This window comes from Corapipo altera, unplaced genomic scaffold, assembly GCF_003945725.1.
Source record: "Corapipo altera isolate COAL_440 unplaced genomic scaffold, ASM394572v1 49, whole genome shotgun sequence".
NCBI lineage: Eukaryota > Metazoa > Chordata > Aves > Passeriformes > Pipridae > Corapipo > Corapipo altera.
This window is the reverse complement of record NW_020884879.1, coordinates 2645656-2664698: the sequence shown is the minus strand read 5'-3', so window position 1 is coordinate 2664698 and position 19043 is coordinate 2645656. Positions and strand designations below refer to the sequence as shown.

The 19043-nt window shown below is 40.7% G+C and overlaps 1 protein-coding gene across 7 annotated transcripts in view; it reads left to right on the top strand.

Annotated features, from left to right (window-relative positions):
* ZNF521 (zinc finger protein 521) overlaps positions 1-19043 on the top strand; it is a 230400-nt gene that overhangs the window by 78839 nt on the left and 132518 nt on the right. For all 7 annotated transcript variants that reach the window (XM_027638869.1, XM_027638872.1, XM_027638868.1 and 4 more), the window contains one exon: positions 14181-17533. In XM_027638869.1, the coding sequence (XP_027494670.1) occupies positions 14621-17533 (2913 nt within the window). In that variant the 5' untranslated portion in view covers positions 14181-14620. The remainder of the gene's footprint in view (positions 1-14180; positions 17534-19043) is intronic.

Below are 19043 nucleotides of genomic sequence, written 5' to 3'. Positions count from 1 at the left end.
GCCAATGCATTACCTAACACAGAGCCTGCTATTCAGTCGTAGGAATAGATTGTGCTTTTATATGCCCCTCTGGAGACTGACAATACTGTAAAGTCCAGTATCAGCAAAACAGGAGTCTAAACAGAAGCAGAGTCAGGAAATCTTGTACAATAGATGATAAATAGTGATTTGGTTCATTGGCCACTTCAGGAGGAAGGATGTAAATGTAATCGCGGAATACAATGGTCTGTGCTTCAAATTCAAGCACTAGAATTAAGGTGTCTATTTTCCACCTTGGACAAATGATTTAAGTGTTACATACGTACCCAAGCTCATGTAAATGATGTTGTTATTTGTGCTATGCCAAGGGCTGGCAAGGGATCAGCAGAAGTTCAGGTCTTTGTTTTAGAAATTGTATAGGAATCAGTAAAAAGGCGTGTTTTACCTCACATCGAGATAAGTCTGATAACATCAATCAGGGGAATGAAACAAACAACTAGGAGGAAGAGGAAATAGCAGCCAAGTGCTGTACAGAAAACAAGGGTCTTAGTTCAAATATTGTCATCTGAAAATGGTTTATGAGCACTAAAACAGGGGAGTGAACCCAGGGGTAAGGCCATGCCACTTTGCTGAGCCTTGGGAATCCAGGAAGTTACATATCCATCTAAGGAAGTTCCACTTGTAAAATACTATCAAAGACCAAGATGTTTAGGGCAGCTTGGTCTTGCAAAACATTATAATTATTAATCACTTGGCTAATCCACATTAATCAGTACAGCCTAGTTGTAAAATTATTAATCATCTTGATGAATTGAACAATCTTGCCAAGGAATGAGCCTACTTGGAATTTTAAAAGTGATGAAAGAAAGAATGTAAAACATAATGACTGAAAAAGATGCAAAATCTCCTCAAAATCAACATTATCTCTCATCTCACTGTTTCTATTCCATCCATCACCGACAAGACCAAAAACTTGTATGCAGGCTGGTGTTCGGAAAGTGAAGTATTTTTTTTGTGTATGTGAGAAAAATGAGTCTGTCCTTCCCAAACACAAACACAAAGAGAAAAAACAAAACTAAAGATAATGGTAGATGTGTGAGAGAGGAAAAGATAGTATTTGTTTCTTAATTGTGAGGAGGATTATTGTTAGGCTCTTAAGAATAGAACAGAAAAATGAGAACAGAAACAGCATACAACATCCCATCCAGAAATTTAAATGTGATCAAAACATATAAGATACATTGGAAGATGTGTGAAAGTCTTTTAGGCTTCTAGAAGCCTCAGGGGATTCATGGGAATAGTCTGGTGCGGATAGTACAGCCATTTCACTTGAAGTGAGGAAAAATAAGGCAATGGGTAGTAAACAGAGTTCAACACATATATTTCAGTACTAGAAGCAATAAATAGTGGTTTTCAGTAGGAGCTGAGTGCTTCACTGACAAGAACAAGATGGCAATAACTAACTTGTCCCAGTTGAAGAACAAAATCTATTTTCTGTAGATACATGGATGGCTAATTGAAAATATCTGAACATCAACAGTTATAGAATAGAGAGAATGATCTTTCTGTTAGCTGTTAATGCTATTTCTGTTACTTCAAAATCTATCCTGTCCTAACATTCCCTTCAAGGAGTGGCACAATGCTCTGCTGTTTTCAGGCACTTGTGCCTTCTGTGGCATTTCAGGCTGCAAATGTTCTGAACCAGAGGAAATGGTAGCAATGGTACTGCCAAGGAAGGACCACCACTTTCTAGAGCAGGTTGATGACACAGGCTATTGAGTCCTTACAGAGAATTGTTTGTCTTCTGGTTTTAGATGGCTTTAATTCCTCCAAATTGCTCCTTGAATAATAGGAAAAAGGCAATTTGAATTTCAGTGACAGATTGGACATAACAGGTTGCAACTATTAGGTCTAATTTTACCATACTGAGAAATAAAATTGCCTAAACATAAACATCGATCACTGATGCAGTAAATTAATTTGTACAGAAAAAGTAGTTTAACTGCAGTGCACATTAAACATAGAAAATTTTCAAAATTACAGCTCTCTGAATTAATTTGTACACTTGTTTACTTGTTAAAAGCAGAGCGTAACTTTTTTCTATTTTTTCCCTCTCTTTGTGACTTTAAATTGTGAAAAGTGAGGGCAGTCATTTATTGTCCAAAAAAGACATATAGAGCTCTGCTGTGGAAATAACTTAAGTTTTTTGGGGTTTGGTTTTTTATTTTCATTTCTGATCAGGTTAATAGACTTGTTAAAGACTCCTTTGAAATATTGTTTCATTCTAGGTTTGAATTATGTTTGGTTAAGATTTGGTGGTGTGAAGTAATTAAAAAATTTTATGATTTGGTTCAGCAATGAGTTTACATTCAAGTGTGTCCTTAGGCTTATTTAAACTGTTGAAGTCTTCCAAACTGTTTCATAAAAAATGTCATGTGTATCTTCTGCCTTCTATCTTCTGTACATACTACTATCCCACATTTTAATATGGTATCTAGAGACTTAACATAGATGCTAGCCAACTTTTCTTCATTCTGGCAGTTCCTATTTTTAATATGCTTATTGTTTTATAAAATGGAAAAGAACATGCCTTACTTATTTGAAACTATGGCTATAATGTTACCGATCATGCCCAGTTACAAGTGTGTATGTAAGCTGTATAAAGGTTGCCTAAGTCACAGTGGAACAGGATCTGCCAATGTGGCTTATTTTGATGGTATCTGGTGTCTACTGTTTTCAAGGACAGTAGTTCGATTCAAACACAATTCTGATAAGTGGCAGGTTTTCATGTCTTTAATGCCCTGACAAGGGCATCACTCTCAAGAGAGGGAGGTGAAACCATTTGGATGAGAATTTCTTCCCCTCTCCTTTGTGCTGACACACCAAGATAATGGGCAATTAATAGTGAACCTTCTCTGCAGGGAAAGTCTGGGGTTATCACTCATAAAAAAAGTGCTCATGGAGTGCTTGGACACAAAAGGGAGGGAAAAAATAAACATAAAAAAGTAGAAAGCAGGACCGGCACATGGCTCAATCTACAACTGAATGTTTTTCTACCTGAAATTATGGTGAATGATTTTTCAGTACCAGCAGCTGTAACTTTTTAGACCTGGTTCACTTCTCATGACATCAGTAAAAGGACAAGAGGAATCTTGCCATCTATGCCTTTTTTTGTGGTAAGTGAGAAATCTGTCCTGTGTATTTTCTAGAGATCCCAGTTAGCAGGGCTGACTGCTCTTAGTTACCAATCACAGCATGCTGTAAAGGCTTGCAGGCTTGCAGGATGCTCTTCAGGTTCACCTTCATCCTCGTTACTTACATTTAGACTTCCTTTAGATTACTTTAGATTATTTAGATTACTTTCCTTTTCTGGCCTTTAGTCTGCATACTTCCCCTTGCTCTGAGGGAAGGCTGGTTCACAAATTGCAAGTCTGTGCAGCCCTTAGTTTTTGCCTACTGGGTGATCCCAGCAACTTTCAGGTGCTCCCAGAACAGCCCGCTGCCTCTGAGGCCACCTGGAGAAGGAGTTGCTGGAGGTTGGCAGAGTGCTGCTGGCTTTTACAAGTCAACAGGCAGACTGCCTTGGGGATTATTAAGGTGCCTGTACCTGTGCACCAGATTTAGCAGCCAATGATGCGATTGTGCACCTCTGTTGTCCAAGTAAACGGAGAAAAAATGTACAGTGTTTCCTGAAGTTAGACAAACCAAAGATTAGTCTAAACTGAGAGTGGAACAGGTTAACTGATCTTTTTCTGCCCTAAGCTTTCATTTGTCCCTCACAGCACTGAGCTGTCAATACAGTGTACAGCAGCTGATAAGTATGGGTTCTCCTCAGCCTGAAGAGATCTGTCTGATAAGATAAGATGGTCTTAAAAAAGAGAGAGAGAAAGTACGTTAACTGCTTTGACTGCAAAATACCCCCTGGTAACCAGAGATAAGACACCTTGAGCTCCTCAGAAGACCTTAGACAGGATGTAAATGAAGACAATAATAAAAAAAAAGAATCATTTCAAATCCAGCCACTATTCTGCTCTACTCTTAGTTCCAGCTCTGACAGCAGAAGGCTTGATTTACTGTATTTAACGTCGGGCTTCCATTCTACACTGAGGAAGCTACAAAGAGTTGTTTTAGAAACAGTCTTTAACAAAGTGGATATCTCTTTATTTTTGGAGAGGCCTCTATTTCAGACAGTTAATCATGAGTTTCAGCAGGCTTTGTAGAATGGGAATTCTGCAGAAGAGAAGGAAAAATCTGCCTTTTGCAAGGAATTTCACCTTTTTTTACAATTTAATCACCCAAATAAACCTATATTAACGTGAGAGGACCGAAAAAAGCATAAATATATATTTCAAATGCAACTCTTACCTTGCAAAATTCCATACAGAGTGATGTTCTGCAAGATAGGAAGATGGTAGGTGTGACAGTTTACATGTGAGAGCTTCATAGTAGCATTTGGTCTTCTGACCATTTTGAACTGGGAAATTCATTAGGTTCCCCTTACAGGCTAGACTGCCTGTATTTTAGAGGAAACTATGTACATCTGCCAAGCAGTGCCTGTCCCATGGCACAGACATCCACATGCGTTCCCATACAAGCAACCTGGGGAAAATAAGGGAGAAAGGACTGTCTTACGCAGCACTTTGACTACATTGAAAAGACATGCTACCCCCAGTGTCACTGTGCTGCATTGGAGTGGGTGTAAGCATTTGTCTGCCATCCTGAGCACTGACTTAGTTTAAAAATCAAGGTTACCTTTGCTCCAGGACATCTTTTTTAACAGCTGTGCAGCACATCTGTGCAGCACAACAGCCAGATCTAAAAGAAGAGAGCCTAAAATGGGATGTGGAGGGACTATAAGAAGCTAAATAGAATTGGTTATCCAAAACTTAGCTCCCTGAGTTTGCCTCAGTCTGGTAGGCACCTCTTCTTTTCATGAAAAGTTTCTCAGGTTGCTGTGGTTTGGTAGTCTGTGCAAACCATTGTAGTGTGAGCATCTGGGTACCCATTGCCTTTGATTAGTCTGCTGCATTGTACTAAGCCCAGAACTTGTTGGGCACTTTCAGCAGAAAGTGCTGTGTTCCTGCCTTACCTGCATAGCGACCAAGTAGGTAAAGTATTAAATGGCATGATGTCTTGATTCAGTTTCCTGAACATCCTGAGGGGATTCAAAGCCATGTTTCCTGCCTCTGAGCAGAGGGTCTTCAGTTGTACGGAGGTCTCATCTCCTGGAAGCTGGGCTTGATGAGGGAAAGAGTATCCTATTCATAGGGCTGGTAGGAGCACATTTGAGAAGGAACTTGTTAACCTTTTGAGAAGGACACTCATTTAGTCCAGGGGTTCTTGCAGTCTGGAACTCAGCTTAAGTTTATTTTTGGTTTTATCCAGTGCCTCTTTAATGTATAAAGAGGCCAGTACTCCCCTCTCCCAGCTGAGTGCCCAAGCTGCGAGGTTGCAGACCTTTTCCTGGTTCCCCCCCCCAGGGCCCCATGAATCCTGCTTTCTTTGCTTCTTAGGCTCCTGGAGACACCTAGGTCCCTTTGCAGATCTAGGTCCAGGAGTTTTCACCTGTGTAAATAAGACCGCCACCACATTTCTGTCATTCTGAGAAATAAGCAGTTCTGTGTTTATTTACTGTATTTAATTCTAGCACACTGTAAAATAACACTGATGTGTTTTTGAAAGCGTTAACTGCCTACAGTGCTTTTGCTTGATCTTAATTTCCTTTTACTTTCCATTTCCTTGAAAAAAATTTCAGATATCTTTGCCTGGGTTTCTTTCAGATGCAATTATTTACTCCCTTCTTTCCCTCTATCCTGTATTCCTTTCTTTTGCTTCTCCACATATTGCCTTCCTTCTTTTCTTTGTCCTAGTTTAGCCTTCTCCAAACTGTGTCTTGCTGTTGCTGTTCTGATCTAGAGGCAATGAAGCAATGAATTGGGGTGGTTGGAATGTAGGCACAAGTGGGACAGACAGGCATACATTATAAAAAACAGGGGAAGGCATCCGAGTGTAAGGTACACCAACAGCAGTCTCTGCAGACCTTCATGATTAAACTCAAGATTAACTGAAAGAAGGGAAATACTCAAATCAGGACCCAAGGTGGTGCTTGACATCTCAGGGGTTTCTACCTGCAAATCTGCCCAGGGGCTCTGTCTTTCGGCTGAGCCTCCAGCTAGGGAGCTTTTGACAGCCTGCCCTTCTCCCTGCAGGGCCCTGCAGCTGTGTGGGAATGGGGACTTGGAGGGCAGCTGTGCAGCAGGGTCTCCTTCAGCTCTCAGGGTCTGATCTTCTGGACCATTTGATTTTGGGAAGGAAAGAGAAAGAATGACATTTCTCTGACTTAAGACACACTCCTTACATTGTGACCTCAAAAAGAAAGAAAGAAACAGTCAATTCATTTTAGTACCTGTATGTCACTGGAAGGTTTGATTGGGACTGTGTTACAGGGGCTGCTGTATCTGATGCTTTCAAAGGAGCTGCAGCATGGGGGAAGATTGGAGAGAGGGGGCTTTTGGTCCTATTCATGATGTTGCCTGGGGAGAGCATGACCAAGTGAAAGCAGAATGCAGAGGGAAATACTGGAGTCCAGTGAGGAACCCTGAACTGTTATCCCCTAGTCATTTGCTGTTCTTAATAAGCAAAACAAATACTGTTATCAGCACAACAAATTATAATAATTATTCTTTAGCAGAGACCTGATTGACTGAATCACTACTTTTAATACATGAGGTTGTTAATATACAGGTTCTTAGGAAATCATTTTTATGTGCAAGTTTGCTGGAGTATTTGAATGGGCTTTTGCTCTACCATTATCTTGATTCTAAATGTAATTGTTCTCAGGGTGTTTTTTTCTGACCCTACCTTCAGATGGAACAAGCCTGGTGGTCTCTGACTCATATTGTACAAACAAACAAAAACAACAACTGAAAGAAACAGCAACTTAATGGCGGAAGAACTACAGTGTAAATGTGTTTGTCACATTTAAGCAGTGGACAAATGAGCTAATTTGGATCGTTTAGTGCTTGTATAGTCACAACTAAACAACCCCTGTAAATTAATTGTGTGACATGCGATTCCCAATTATGTAAAGCACTATAATAAGCTGTGAGGATGGTGACTGTCATTAGTTATATGTACAGGACTGTGGAAAATTACTTATTCTTTCTCTTTGCCTACAGAGGCACAAAATACCAGCCTCCTCAAACAAGCAAAGGGTAACTCTGTTTTCTTCTAGTTGCAAATTGGGTTTTGTGTATGATTTGAAAGGTGGAGCAGAATGTGAACTGCTTACATTTTCTTTAATTTGGCTGCAGAAAATTGAATTCATTGGGCTCCGTCTGTTCAAATGAACTTTAAGCAACAATCAAGGAAAACATTTATGCTCCTCTCTACATATGTAATAGTAATATGTCTTCTGAAGAAGACATAATGGAACTGGAGGCTTAGGTTACCTTAGGAGAGCAATACAGGAATGTTAACTACTTATGTAGGCATTAAAAGCATTTTATAAAAGCAAGCAGGTTTTTCCTGTGAGGTATTAAAGTGACTTATTTGTTGTTTCTAGGAGCTGCCTTTCCTCTGGTTATGAAATTTAAAATGGGGAAACCTCCCTACCAGCTGTCTCAGTTCTTTTGGTCAGGAACCCCTGTATGTTTCTCCCCCAGTAATCTAACTGTTAATGCATTTAATTGATGCTCCCAGAGCAGTTTTGAAATATTGATAGATTTAAAAAAAATCTGTAAATTATAAATAATTTTTAAAGTTCACATTTCTCTTTTGAATGCCCATTACAGAGTATTAGTTTTCAAGCCATTTAATAAGTTATGAGACAAATGAGTGAGTTTAATGTGGGGTCACTGATGTGAAAAAAATGTGATGGTTATATTAAAGTTTCAGCTTTTCCAAAACTGTGTACGTTTCTATTGAAAGTAAACAGAGAATGTTATGTAATAATGTATATTTTATTTAAAGTTACTTTAGAGTCTAGTACTATCTGCTAATTCTATTAAAAGCTTCAAAACTATAGTTTGCTTCATGACATGTATGTTAGGCCATCACTGAAGTCATGTTAATCCTTAAACACTGTCCTTTGATCTTCTAGTTATTTAGATATATTCAGCACACAGTACAATATTGTTTTATTTCAGCAATATCTAACCTCTTCATTTACTATTTATTCACACCTGCATATTCCCCTAAGATTCCTTATCTCATTTTCAAGGTAGCCCTGCAGACAATTAGTGGTGGTAATAACATAAAATGTGGCCAGCGCTAAAACCTGAAACGGCCATTACAAGTAAACTATATGATATATAATAACCACTCCACTCAATTACCTGCACAAAAATGCAAGGATTTAAAACTGTGGAACCTTATCATACATCCAGTTAACTGAACTACCTACTTGCTATGTAGTCCTTCCTTTCTCACAAATCAAATTCTGCCTCGTAGCCATGTGGTAAATTAACAAAGCTTTTTGTTTTACGAGTTTTCAATAGATGTGTATGAGTGCATGTATGTCTGTGCACTGGCGTATGAACAGGTTTTTGGCTGGTAGTGGGACAACAAATAATAACTACATAGCAATCCAGTGCATAAATGCATACATGTGCATTCACAATCCATATGCCTGTGGCAGTACAGAGTAGATGGGTTTATGTGTTGCTGCCTGGTATACTTGATATTTCATTTTTAGTGTCTGTTACCATCCTATGTAACTCGTTATTTTGTACCTGTTAAAGAAACCTTGCTATTTAGTGCTTCAGATGAGGTCCTGGGGGATAGCTGTGTGACCAGTCTGCTGTTACCGTTACGGGGGCAAACTAGCGAGAACATATCAGCAGGACCCAGAGCTGGGGGTGTCTGTCCAGCTAAACTGCTGGGCTTTCTCTTTGGTCGAGTCCAGCAGCTTAGGCATTTTGCCAGCACTGTGTTTCAGGGGGATAAAGAATTTTTCTTGCAGGAATGGCTCAGACCGGAGAGATGCAAGTTCTGTTTCCTCCTTTGCACAGATTACATTTGTAACCTGAGGCAAAGTGCTCCAGTTTGTCTGTGCCCCAGTTACTTGAGCAGCAGAATGGGGAAAATGGGAAACTGCTGCTTACAGGATATTGAAAATATTAATTTGTTCTTATTTGTAAACTCTGTTCTGTCAGAGGAACCCTATGTATTATGGCACACAAAGGTTAGCTGACATTTGCTTTAGGAATGTGGCCATTTGTCTAGTGGAAGCAAAAACATATTTAAGTCATACAGAAAAATAAGCCATGGTAAAGCAAGTGCCCTGAAGCGTACTCCAGCTAAAGCATGTGTATGTCACAGACCTTCCTGGTGACTCAGTAACGTCTTTCTGAAGCGGTTCTGTTAATTCAGTCAGCAGTACTAGGGATAAGATCACTTTTAAGACCTCACGTCTACTGGAGTTGGCACATGAGTAGCTGGCTGCTAACTCCACAGAGGTGCTTTTGTGCTCTGATGCTTCCTCCATCCCCCCCCCTTTTGTGGGATAACTCCTTCTGGTATTGCTTCACTTTTCTGTTAGTGAGCACTTTTCCCCATCAATCCGACTGAACAGGTGTTACTCTGCTACTAACTGAGTTTCCAGCTGTCCTCCTCTGACACAGACCAGGCAAAATTTGTTGTTTTGTCCTGTTAGACAGACTAGAGAATTATCAAGCTTGAGATGGAGGTCTTCCTTGCAGGATACGGTAGTTTTGTTGCCAGAAGATGGTCAGGAAGGGCTGGCTGGCTAACAAAGACAGTCCTTCAGCTGCTGGGTGTAGTTCCAGTTTTGCATCCCCTTTGGCAGCAGCACAGAGACTGCTGCAGTGTGGCCAGCCAGCAAAATTAGGAAATAAGGACCTCTTTTATTTACTCAGGCTGCTGAATCATGGGCATTCCTGTCTGCTTGGAGAAAAGTCAGGCAGCTCTACTTTCCACTGGAAGTCTCAGGAGTGCTTGGTACTTTCATCTTAGAGTGTTCACACACTTGTTTTAATGTGCTTTATGGAAATGGTGAAACTCAGCAAGTACAGTTGGTGTAGAAAAACATCTGCACTAACTATTCACACACATTTGCATCTTTAAATAGACTTTTAGGCTTTGTAGCTGATTTTCTGCAAAGTTTTTGGGTTGTGAGTGCTAGAGCTTTCTTAGAGTCAGCGAGTGTGAAGTGACTGGTTCCAAAAATTAAAAATTTACATGGACATGTTAAGTGCATCACATTGAAACTCAGAATACTTGCCGTAACACAAAAAAGGCATTTACAGTAAGTAGCACTTAGTGAGTGCTGAAGGAAAAAAAAAAAAAAGGTCAATAGAGAAAATATATTTTAAAACTCCATAAACACTCTGTCAAATACCTGGAGCCCTATTCTACCCTCACATAGATATGTACCACTCCTGGGGACTTGTATGTGTGCATCTGAATTTGGTCCAGAGTATTTTAAAACAGCTTGTTATAACATTAAAGATCAGTATTTGTAATGTTGACATATAGCTCAGTATGTAGGTGTCTGCAGATTTATATACAGGCAGCTGTGTGCAGAGTAGCAGCAAACTGTATTTTCTATGGGAGTGATAGGCAAAAAGGGGTTTGAAGCCCTTTACCCTGACAGCAGGTCAAACTTTACCTCCAACACAGAGCTGGCTCTATGGTAAGCTCCCCTGGGAAAGTAGGAATGGAGTCTGCATTCCGAGCCTCTGGTTTGCTGCAGGGTCCTTCTGTTCAGCTCCTCTGCCACAGCTTTGAGGGCCCAGGTCTGCTCACGTTATGCTTGCACATGGGGAGTAGCCTCAGTGCAGGGCAGCAAGTTGCACTTCACTGACATTTTGAGAGAGATGCTCTTAAAGCTGCACCTTAATTTATGAGACAGCATCATTGTGGGAAAGGGTGGGGAGATGACAGGACAGACATTGCCATCACTCATGTCCTGCTGTAGCACGAGTTACCCTTAGTCCAGGTTTCCTTCTTGGTTGCTGTCTCCAGATGCATTCCTAGACAGCCCCTGAGCTCACCTGACACGTTAGTCCACTGCACACAGTGTTCCCACTGTTCAGGTTGGAGTCTGCACAGCAAAAGTCACTGCAGCAAAACATTTCCCTTGTTGCAAAAGGGCAGTTTCAAAAGTCCTTCTGTGGGTCACTGAGAGCTGACAGGCTCAGCTTTGAAACCCTCTGTGTGAGCGCAGCCCAGGGGCCCTCCTTCTGGAGCGCAGGGGCCGACCACCAGGGCCCCTTCCACACCAACTCTCCCCCAGCTCCACCATGCTGGGCTTGGAGGGAGAGCTAGGAAAGCATATTGGCTGCATTGTTAGACACATACACAGGAAAATCCTGTTGTCCTCCGCTGTGTGGAATTCCCCCTGCCTTGCTGGTTCTACTGTAGCTCTGAGAGATTGAAAGATTTTCACATCTCAAGTTAAAGGAACAGAAGTCAGACTTGTAAGTGGTTTACTGTTCTCCTTTTTGCACAAACAGAATTGGTCTGTAGAATTATTATGGGCTCAGATTAAAAAACGCAATGACAAAGTGACACACATTTATATTTGCCAGTTGGAAAGTAAGAACCATCTCTGTGTTACAGTTTCACTATTCCCCCTCTGCTTTCCTTACCCTTGCATAAAAGCTGAGAAGAGATCCCCAAACAAGGAGAATTGGGTGGGGGAAAGGGGCTTATGCCATGGTCACACTCCATGCTTGATCCTGACCCTGCTGCCAGCCCAAAAGCCTGCTGAGATCTACAACCCGGGAGGAATAGTTGTATAATAGGTAAAACTTCCACAAAAAGGAAGTGATTTACTACTATGTCAGTGATGGGGCAGTATTTATAACACTTTCTATATATTCCTCTAAACCTTTATAGAATAATATATCATTTCTCCATAGGATATACATTTTAATACTAAATTTGGTTACAAAATATGTTGCCTAGGCAGTCACAGACTATTTTTCTTCACTCAGTTGCTTGACATAAATTCCTGTTTATCTGCCAACAGTGGTTGTATGTCAGAAATATATTGGATTTTTAAAGGACAAAAGGTTTTCCCAATTTAAAAGACCTAGCCGGAAAGATGCATTTAAAATAAAATTTAAAACTGTAGGAAACGTTTACATATTTTTTGCAAATGCTTGTTCCACTGTTTTGATAATTTTGAGTTTTAGATTCAAACCTGGCAATTTGAAAAGGCAGTACACAGATTTACATTAAAAGTCTCCTATGAATGTTGCAGTCATTAATGTATCAACTTAAAAACTCACCTGATTGATTTTATTTGGAACTTTGCTTCAGTACATTGGGAAGCATTTTAGCAGATGACAGTACTTTTACTGGAAGGAAGGATTTTTATTTTTCAATTTTTATCTTAAAAAAAGCTTTGTTTTCAGTTCAAAAACGTAGCACTCAGGTCAGAGTTTGATTTTGTTATTTAAGTATATACAATTAATGCAGATTTGTATGCAGGTAATTACAGATACATATCGTGTCTGTGTGGGAAAGGTGTGTGTGATTTGTGAAACCCTCTTCTCCAAGATGTAAACAAGAGGATAAAAAACCCATGCAGTTTCCAACTTATCCTGAAAAGCATTGTGTCAATGGGCAGGCATCCAGCAATGCTGTTTGGTTGTTTTTTCAGAGTTAGATGGTTGCCATCTGGCATTGATAGTGAGATGGCGTTGTCATCAGTTTCTAGATGCAGGAAAGGAATGAATCCTCATCTGTTTCCTGTGGATAAGCAAGAGGTTGATAATCTAGTAAAATCTCTTTACCTTAAAGTAAGCAGGCTTGGAATTTGTTTGTATAATATAGGCCAGCTCTAACTTTTGTGTTGTTGTAGTAAATTTCTTGAGAGAAGGCTGAAGATGTTAAGAAACTTACTGCTTTGCAAGAATACCTTAAGAAAGATATTTTTCAAGGGATTTATCCTGTCTTTTTCTGAAGTCTTACTGTAGGCAGTTTTATCTTTAAAAGGGAAAAAAGAAAACCCAAGCATTGCCCCTGGAAAGGAATAGAAGAATTTGATGTAGTCTTTCAAGCATTCTTTTAATATTTTTAAAGAAGTTTTAGGTTAAGATAAGTAGGATCATTGCAGTATTGTAATCTGCATTTAAAACAAAAGATGCAAAAGCTATACAGCACATCTGTTGAAAAAAATAGTTACAACTTGCCCTGTGTAGAGATGAGGTAATACCACAGATAACTAGTCAGTTTATTATCTGGCTAGCATTTCTGTTTTGTCTTTTCCTTGTAACTCGTAAATCTTTCAGCTTTTACCATAAACGTTTATCATTTTTCCTGTTTCCAGTTTTTTACAAGTTGCTTTGTCTGTGATCACTTCACAGTACAGGTTCTGCTGGACTAAGGAAGTTCAGTTGGCCGAGGCCTTTGCAAAAAGGAAGAAATGGTCGGCAACCTCTTGAACTTAAAAAGGAAAAAAAAATGCAGTTCACAACTGACCCTTGTGACACATTCTTATTTTCCTTGATCCTGGCTGTTAGTTTGTTAGTTTGTTTTGAACATTTAATGATCCAGCTGCCAGCTCTCAGTAACTGAATTGTGTCATTATTGGAGAAATCTGGTTGCACTTATTAGAGGAAAACATCACTGTTTATATTGTTGTCCTGTTCCTCCCCTGTAATTTTTCCTATTATTGTTTAGAATAACACCTAAGTCTCTCTCAGAAACAGCCTTTAAAAGATTTCTGTGTTCAGAATCAACTTCAAGGGGAAAAAAACCCACAAACGTGTGGCAAAGGGGAATCTTTTCATTAAATATTAGGCATGTGAGTTGACTGTATTAATTTTAAATCATTCCTGTAATATTTCTCCTTTCCTTTGACTCTTCAGATGCTCACATAATATGCAAATAATTTTGCAATGGATACAAAAGAAACATTAAATATATTAAAATCTGCATTTTAATAAAATTGTCAATGTATAATACATATCCTGTAACTCAGAAAGAATGATAAAAAAAGCAATAAAAAGTTAATATAGGCATAGAACTATTTAATAACTTTTAATGTTTTACAGTATGATAAAAATAAACGTAGTCTTGAAACTGTTGGATAGCATTGTAGGGAATATCCTAGTCTGAGTTTAATATGTTTTAGCTATTTAAGACTAGCAGACCTGTGTTATTCATATGCATTTTCTCCTTTGAACTATTGGGATTAAGCTTGTGGGTGTGTTTCTTTCTCATTTCAGACGGAGTGGATGTTGAGGATGACCCCTCTTGCTCATGGCCAGCATCATCGCCTTCTAGCAAGGACCAGACTTCCCCAAGCCATGGAGAAGGCTGTGATTTTGGTGAAGAGGAAGGAGGCCCAGGGTTGCCCTATCCATGCCAGTTCTGTGACAAATCGTTCAGCCGCCTCAGCTACTTAAAACACCACGAGCAAAGTCACAGTGACAAGCTCCCTTTCAAGTGCACATACTGCAGTCGTCTCTTCAAACACAAGCGGAGCAGGGACCGCCACATAAAGCTTCATACGGGAGACAAAAAATATCACTGCAGCGAGTGTGATGCAGCGTTCTCAAGGAGTGATCATCTTAAAATTCACTTAAAGACTCATACGTCCAACAAGCCATATAAGTGTGCCATTTGTAGACGTGGATTCCTGTCATCTAGTTCACTGCATGGACACATGCAGGTTCACGAGAGGAACAAAGATGGCTCTCAGTCCGCTTCCCGGATGGAGGACTGGAAAATGAAAGACACTCAGAAATGCAGTCAATGTGAAGAAGGCTTTGATTTTCCTGAAGATCTTCAGAAGCACATTGCAGAATGTCACCCTGAGTGTTCCCCTAATGAAGATCGATCTGCTCTTCAGTGTGTTTACTGTCATGAACTCTTTGTAGAGGAAACGTCCCTGGTAAATCACATGGAGCAGGTTCATAATGGTGAGAAGAAGAATTCATGCAGCATTTGCTCTGAGAACTTTCATACTGTGGAGGAGCTGTACAGCCACATGGACAGTCACCAGCAACCAGAGTCGTGCAACCACAGCAACAGCCCCTCTTTGGTAACTGTGGGGTACACCTCAGTATCTAGTACTACTCCAGATTCGAATCTCTCAGTGGATAGTTCAACAATGGTGGAAACGGCTCCTCCTATACCAAAAGGGCGTGGAAGGAAGCGGGCAGCTCAGCAAGTGCCAGATATCACTGGTCCTTCGAGTAAACAAGCAAAAGTTACTTATAGCTGCATTTATTGCAACAAACAGTTATTTTCCAGCCTTGCAGTTTTGCAGATACACCTGAAAACTATGCATTTAGATAAACCCGAACAAGCCCATATCTGTCAGTACTGTTTGGAGGTATTGCCATCTCTCTACAATCTGAATGAACATCTTAAGCAAGTCCATGAAGCTCCAGACCCAGCACTGATTGTTTCTACCATGCCTGCCATGGTGTACCAGTGCAACTTCTGCTCTGAAGTGTTCAATGACCTCAACACCCTTCAGGAACATATCCGCTGTTCTCATGGATTTGCCAACCCTGCTGCTAAGGACAGTAATGCGTTCTTTTGTCCCCATTGCTACATGGGATTTCTTACAGATTCTTCTCTGGAAGAGCATATTAGACAAGTCCATTGTGATCTTAGCAGTTCCCGTTTTGGTTCCCCTGTGCTTGGAACCCCAAAAGATCCAGTGGTGGAAGTGTATTCTTGTTCTTATTGTACAAATTCTCCAATATTTAATAGTGTTCTTAAACTGAACAAGCATATCAAGGAGAACCATAAGAACATTCCTTTGGCACTGAATTACATCCACAATGGAAAAAAGTCCAGAGCCATGAGTCCATTATCTCCCGTAACCATTGAGCAGACCTCTTTAAAGATGATGCAGGCAGTCGGAGGTGCTCCTCCTCGTCCTGCAGGGGAATATATTTGTAATCAGTGTGGTGCTAAGTATACTTCCTTGGACGGTTTTCAGACTCATTTGAAAACACATCTTGACACTGTCCTGCCAAAACTGACCTGCCCTCAGTGCAACAAGGAATTTCCAAATCAGGAGTCTCTGCTGAAGCATGTTACCATTCATTTCATGATCACCTCAACCTACTACATCTGTGAAAGCTGTGACAAGCAGTTCACTTCTGTGGATGACTTGCAGAAGCACCTACTGGACATGCATACATTCGTGTTCTTCCGCTGCACCTTGTGCCAAGAGGTTTTTGACTCCAAGGTCTCCATTCAGCTACACTTGGCTGTGAAGCACAGTAATGAAAAGAAAGTATACAGATGTACATCTTGCAACTGGGATTTCCGCAATGAGACTGACCTACAGCTTCATGTGAAACATAACCACCTGGAGAACCAAGGCAAAGTACACAAGTGCATCTTCTGTGGAGAGTCATTTGGTACAGAAGTGGAGCTGCAGTGTCACATCACTACGCACAGCAAGAAGTACAACTGCAAGTTCTGCAGCAAAGCTTTCCATGCTATCATCTTGCTGGAAAAGCACTTAAGGGAAAAGCATTGTGTTTTTGAAACAAAAACTCCAAACTGTGGAACCAATGGGGCATCTGAGCAAGTTCAGAAAGAGGAAGTGGAACTCCAGACCTTGTTGACAAATAGCCAGGAGTCCCATAACAGCCACGATGGCAGTGAAGAAGATGTGGACACATCTGAGCCTATGTATGGCTGTGACATTTGCGGAGCAGCTTACACAATGGAGACTCTCTTGCAAAACCACCAGCTTCGAGACCACAACATTCGACCTGGAGAAAGTGCCATAGTGAAGAAAAAGGCTGAACTCATTAAAGGGAATTACAAGTGTAATGTGTGTTCTCGAACATTCTTTTCTGAAAATGGGCTCCGAGAACACATGCAGACGCACTTGGGACCAGTGAAACACTATATGTGCCCAATCTGTGGCGAGCGGTTTCCGTCTCTTCTGACTCTTACTGAACATAAGGTCACACATAGTAAGAGCCTGGACACTGGAAACTGCAGGATTTGCAAGATGCCCCTCCAGAGCGAGGAGGAATTTTTAGAGCATTGTCAAATGCACCCTGACCTGAGGAACTCCTTGACAGGGTTCCGCTGTGTGGTGTGCATGCAGACAGTGACCTCCACGCTGGAACTGAAAATCCACGGCACGTTCCATATGCAGAAGACTGGAAACGGTTCTGCCGTGCAGTCTACAGGACGCACACAGCATCTCCAGAAACTGTACAAGTGTGCGTCTTGCCTGAAGGAATTCCGCTCAAAACAGGATTTAGTGAAACTTGACATCAACGGTCTGCCATATGGTCTGTGTGCTAGCTGTGTTAATCTCAGTAAAAGTGGTAGTCCAAGTGTCAACATCCCTTCAAGCAGTAACAGACAAGGCATGGGCCAAAGTGAGAACTTGAGTTCCATTGAGAACAAAAGCAAGGCAGGGGGACTGAAGACTCGATGTTCTAGTTGCAATGTTAAGTTTGAATCAGAAAGTGAACTCCAAAACCATATTCAGTCAATCCACAGAGAGCTTGTTCCAGACAGCAACAGTACACAGCTGAAAACACCACAAGTATCTCCAATGCCTAGAATCAGCCCCTCCCAAACTGAAGAGGTAACCCTTTTTTCTTTGCTCTTGACACCTTTCATCCTTTTGGAAAAAATCCCCCTTTTCTCAAACTGTCTTGTCACTTGTCATGAAATGCTTAGGCTGCTGATCCATGTTACATTTCCATCCACAGCCATTAGCTAGTAATTACTTGCTTCTTGATATGCCTTACATCTTGGATTGAATTGTGTGGAATAGGACTAATTCCAGTCTCCCTAGGATATTGTCTTCTCTATCACTGAGGAGACCTATCTTCATGCCAGCACAACTGAGATCTGGAATCTTATCCTAGCTCCCATACGCGTTGGAATCCCCAGCTAGGAGTTGTGCTTACGGCAGAGAGCATTAATGACAGAGGAGTAGACACAGTGAGCCAAAATGCTGGCATAAGGGGTAGATTTTTTAAAAAATATTTGTGAGCAACAAATTGAGGTTATTTTTCTTAATTGTGTTGTAGACATTTATTTTCCCCTCTTATAGCATATTTTGATTAAGTAGAAGTGCAATGCTAGCCTAAGGTAAATCAATCCTTTGGATGCAATTCCTTGTTGTTTTTCTTTCCATTCCTGATGAACAATATTTTGATGTCACTAAAACACCTAGTGGCTGATGATTGAAATCCCATTTATGCAGTGTAAATTAGAAAGTAAGTATCGACCTCTTGAAAGATGTCATCTGCTTCCTCAATCACCAGTGACCAAGTGAAAACACCTGTATATGGGGACATAGGGTGGTCATATATGGAGGGAAGGGAATCTGTTTTATCTTCAGAAATGTTATCATTAGATGACTTAGAATTAATATTTTAGGCATGGTATCTTGCATATTGGCCCTTTATTGTTCAGGGAACCTAAAAACACGACAGAAACAAATTATAATAATAGCTTTTGTTTCAAGAAGGCTTTTAGCCCCTAATGATATAGGCATGGTGCAACCCGTTGCTGTGAATGTGTATGGATACCCTATGGCTAGGGAGCTGCTGCTCTTCCATCACCTTCCTCACTCCCTGTTTGTGAGCCCATCTGTTGGGAAAGAAATCTCTCAGCATGTCATCCAACAGTGTTGTGCAAATTGGAGGGCAGAAGGAGTCAGAGAGGGAAGAGGAAGGATGCCTAAGGATATGTGGGCCAAGAGGTAAGTATTTATGGAGCTAGGGAAGATAGGCTGGGAACACAGAGATTGGAGTGCCACTAAGAGGGAATTGGAGCTGAGAGGTGAGGATTAAGCAGCAAGCACGATGCACCTGCCAGGGAAAGGCCTATGTTCTCATGACTTCTTCATCTACAGTTTGCACACTGGGTGGTGGAGGGGGACACCTGGGTAATGGGATGTGGTGTGAAATTTATGGAAGGTTATTTGACTGAGAACCTGAGGTCTAAGGCAAACCTTATTTCTAAAGAAAAGGGAAAAGAGTGGTTCCCATTAGCTGTGGTTCAGGCCATTGAGGATCCCACTGCTGCTAAATGGGAACCACAGGGATTACCAGCTGTATATATCTGATACATTCATAGTCATC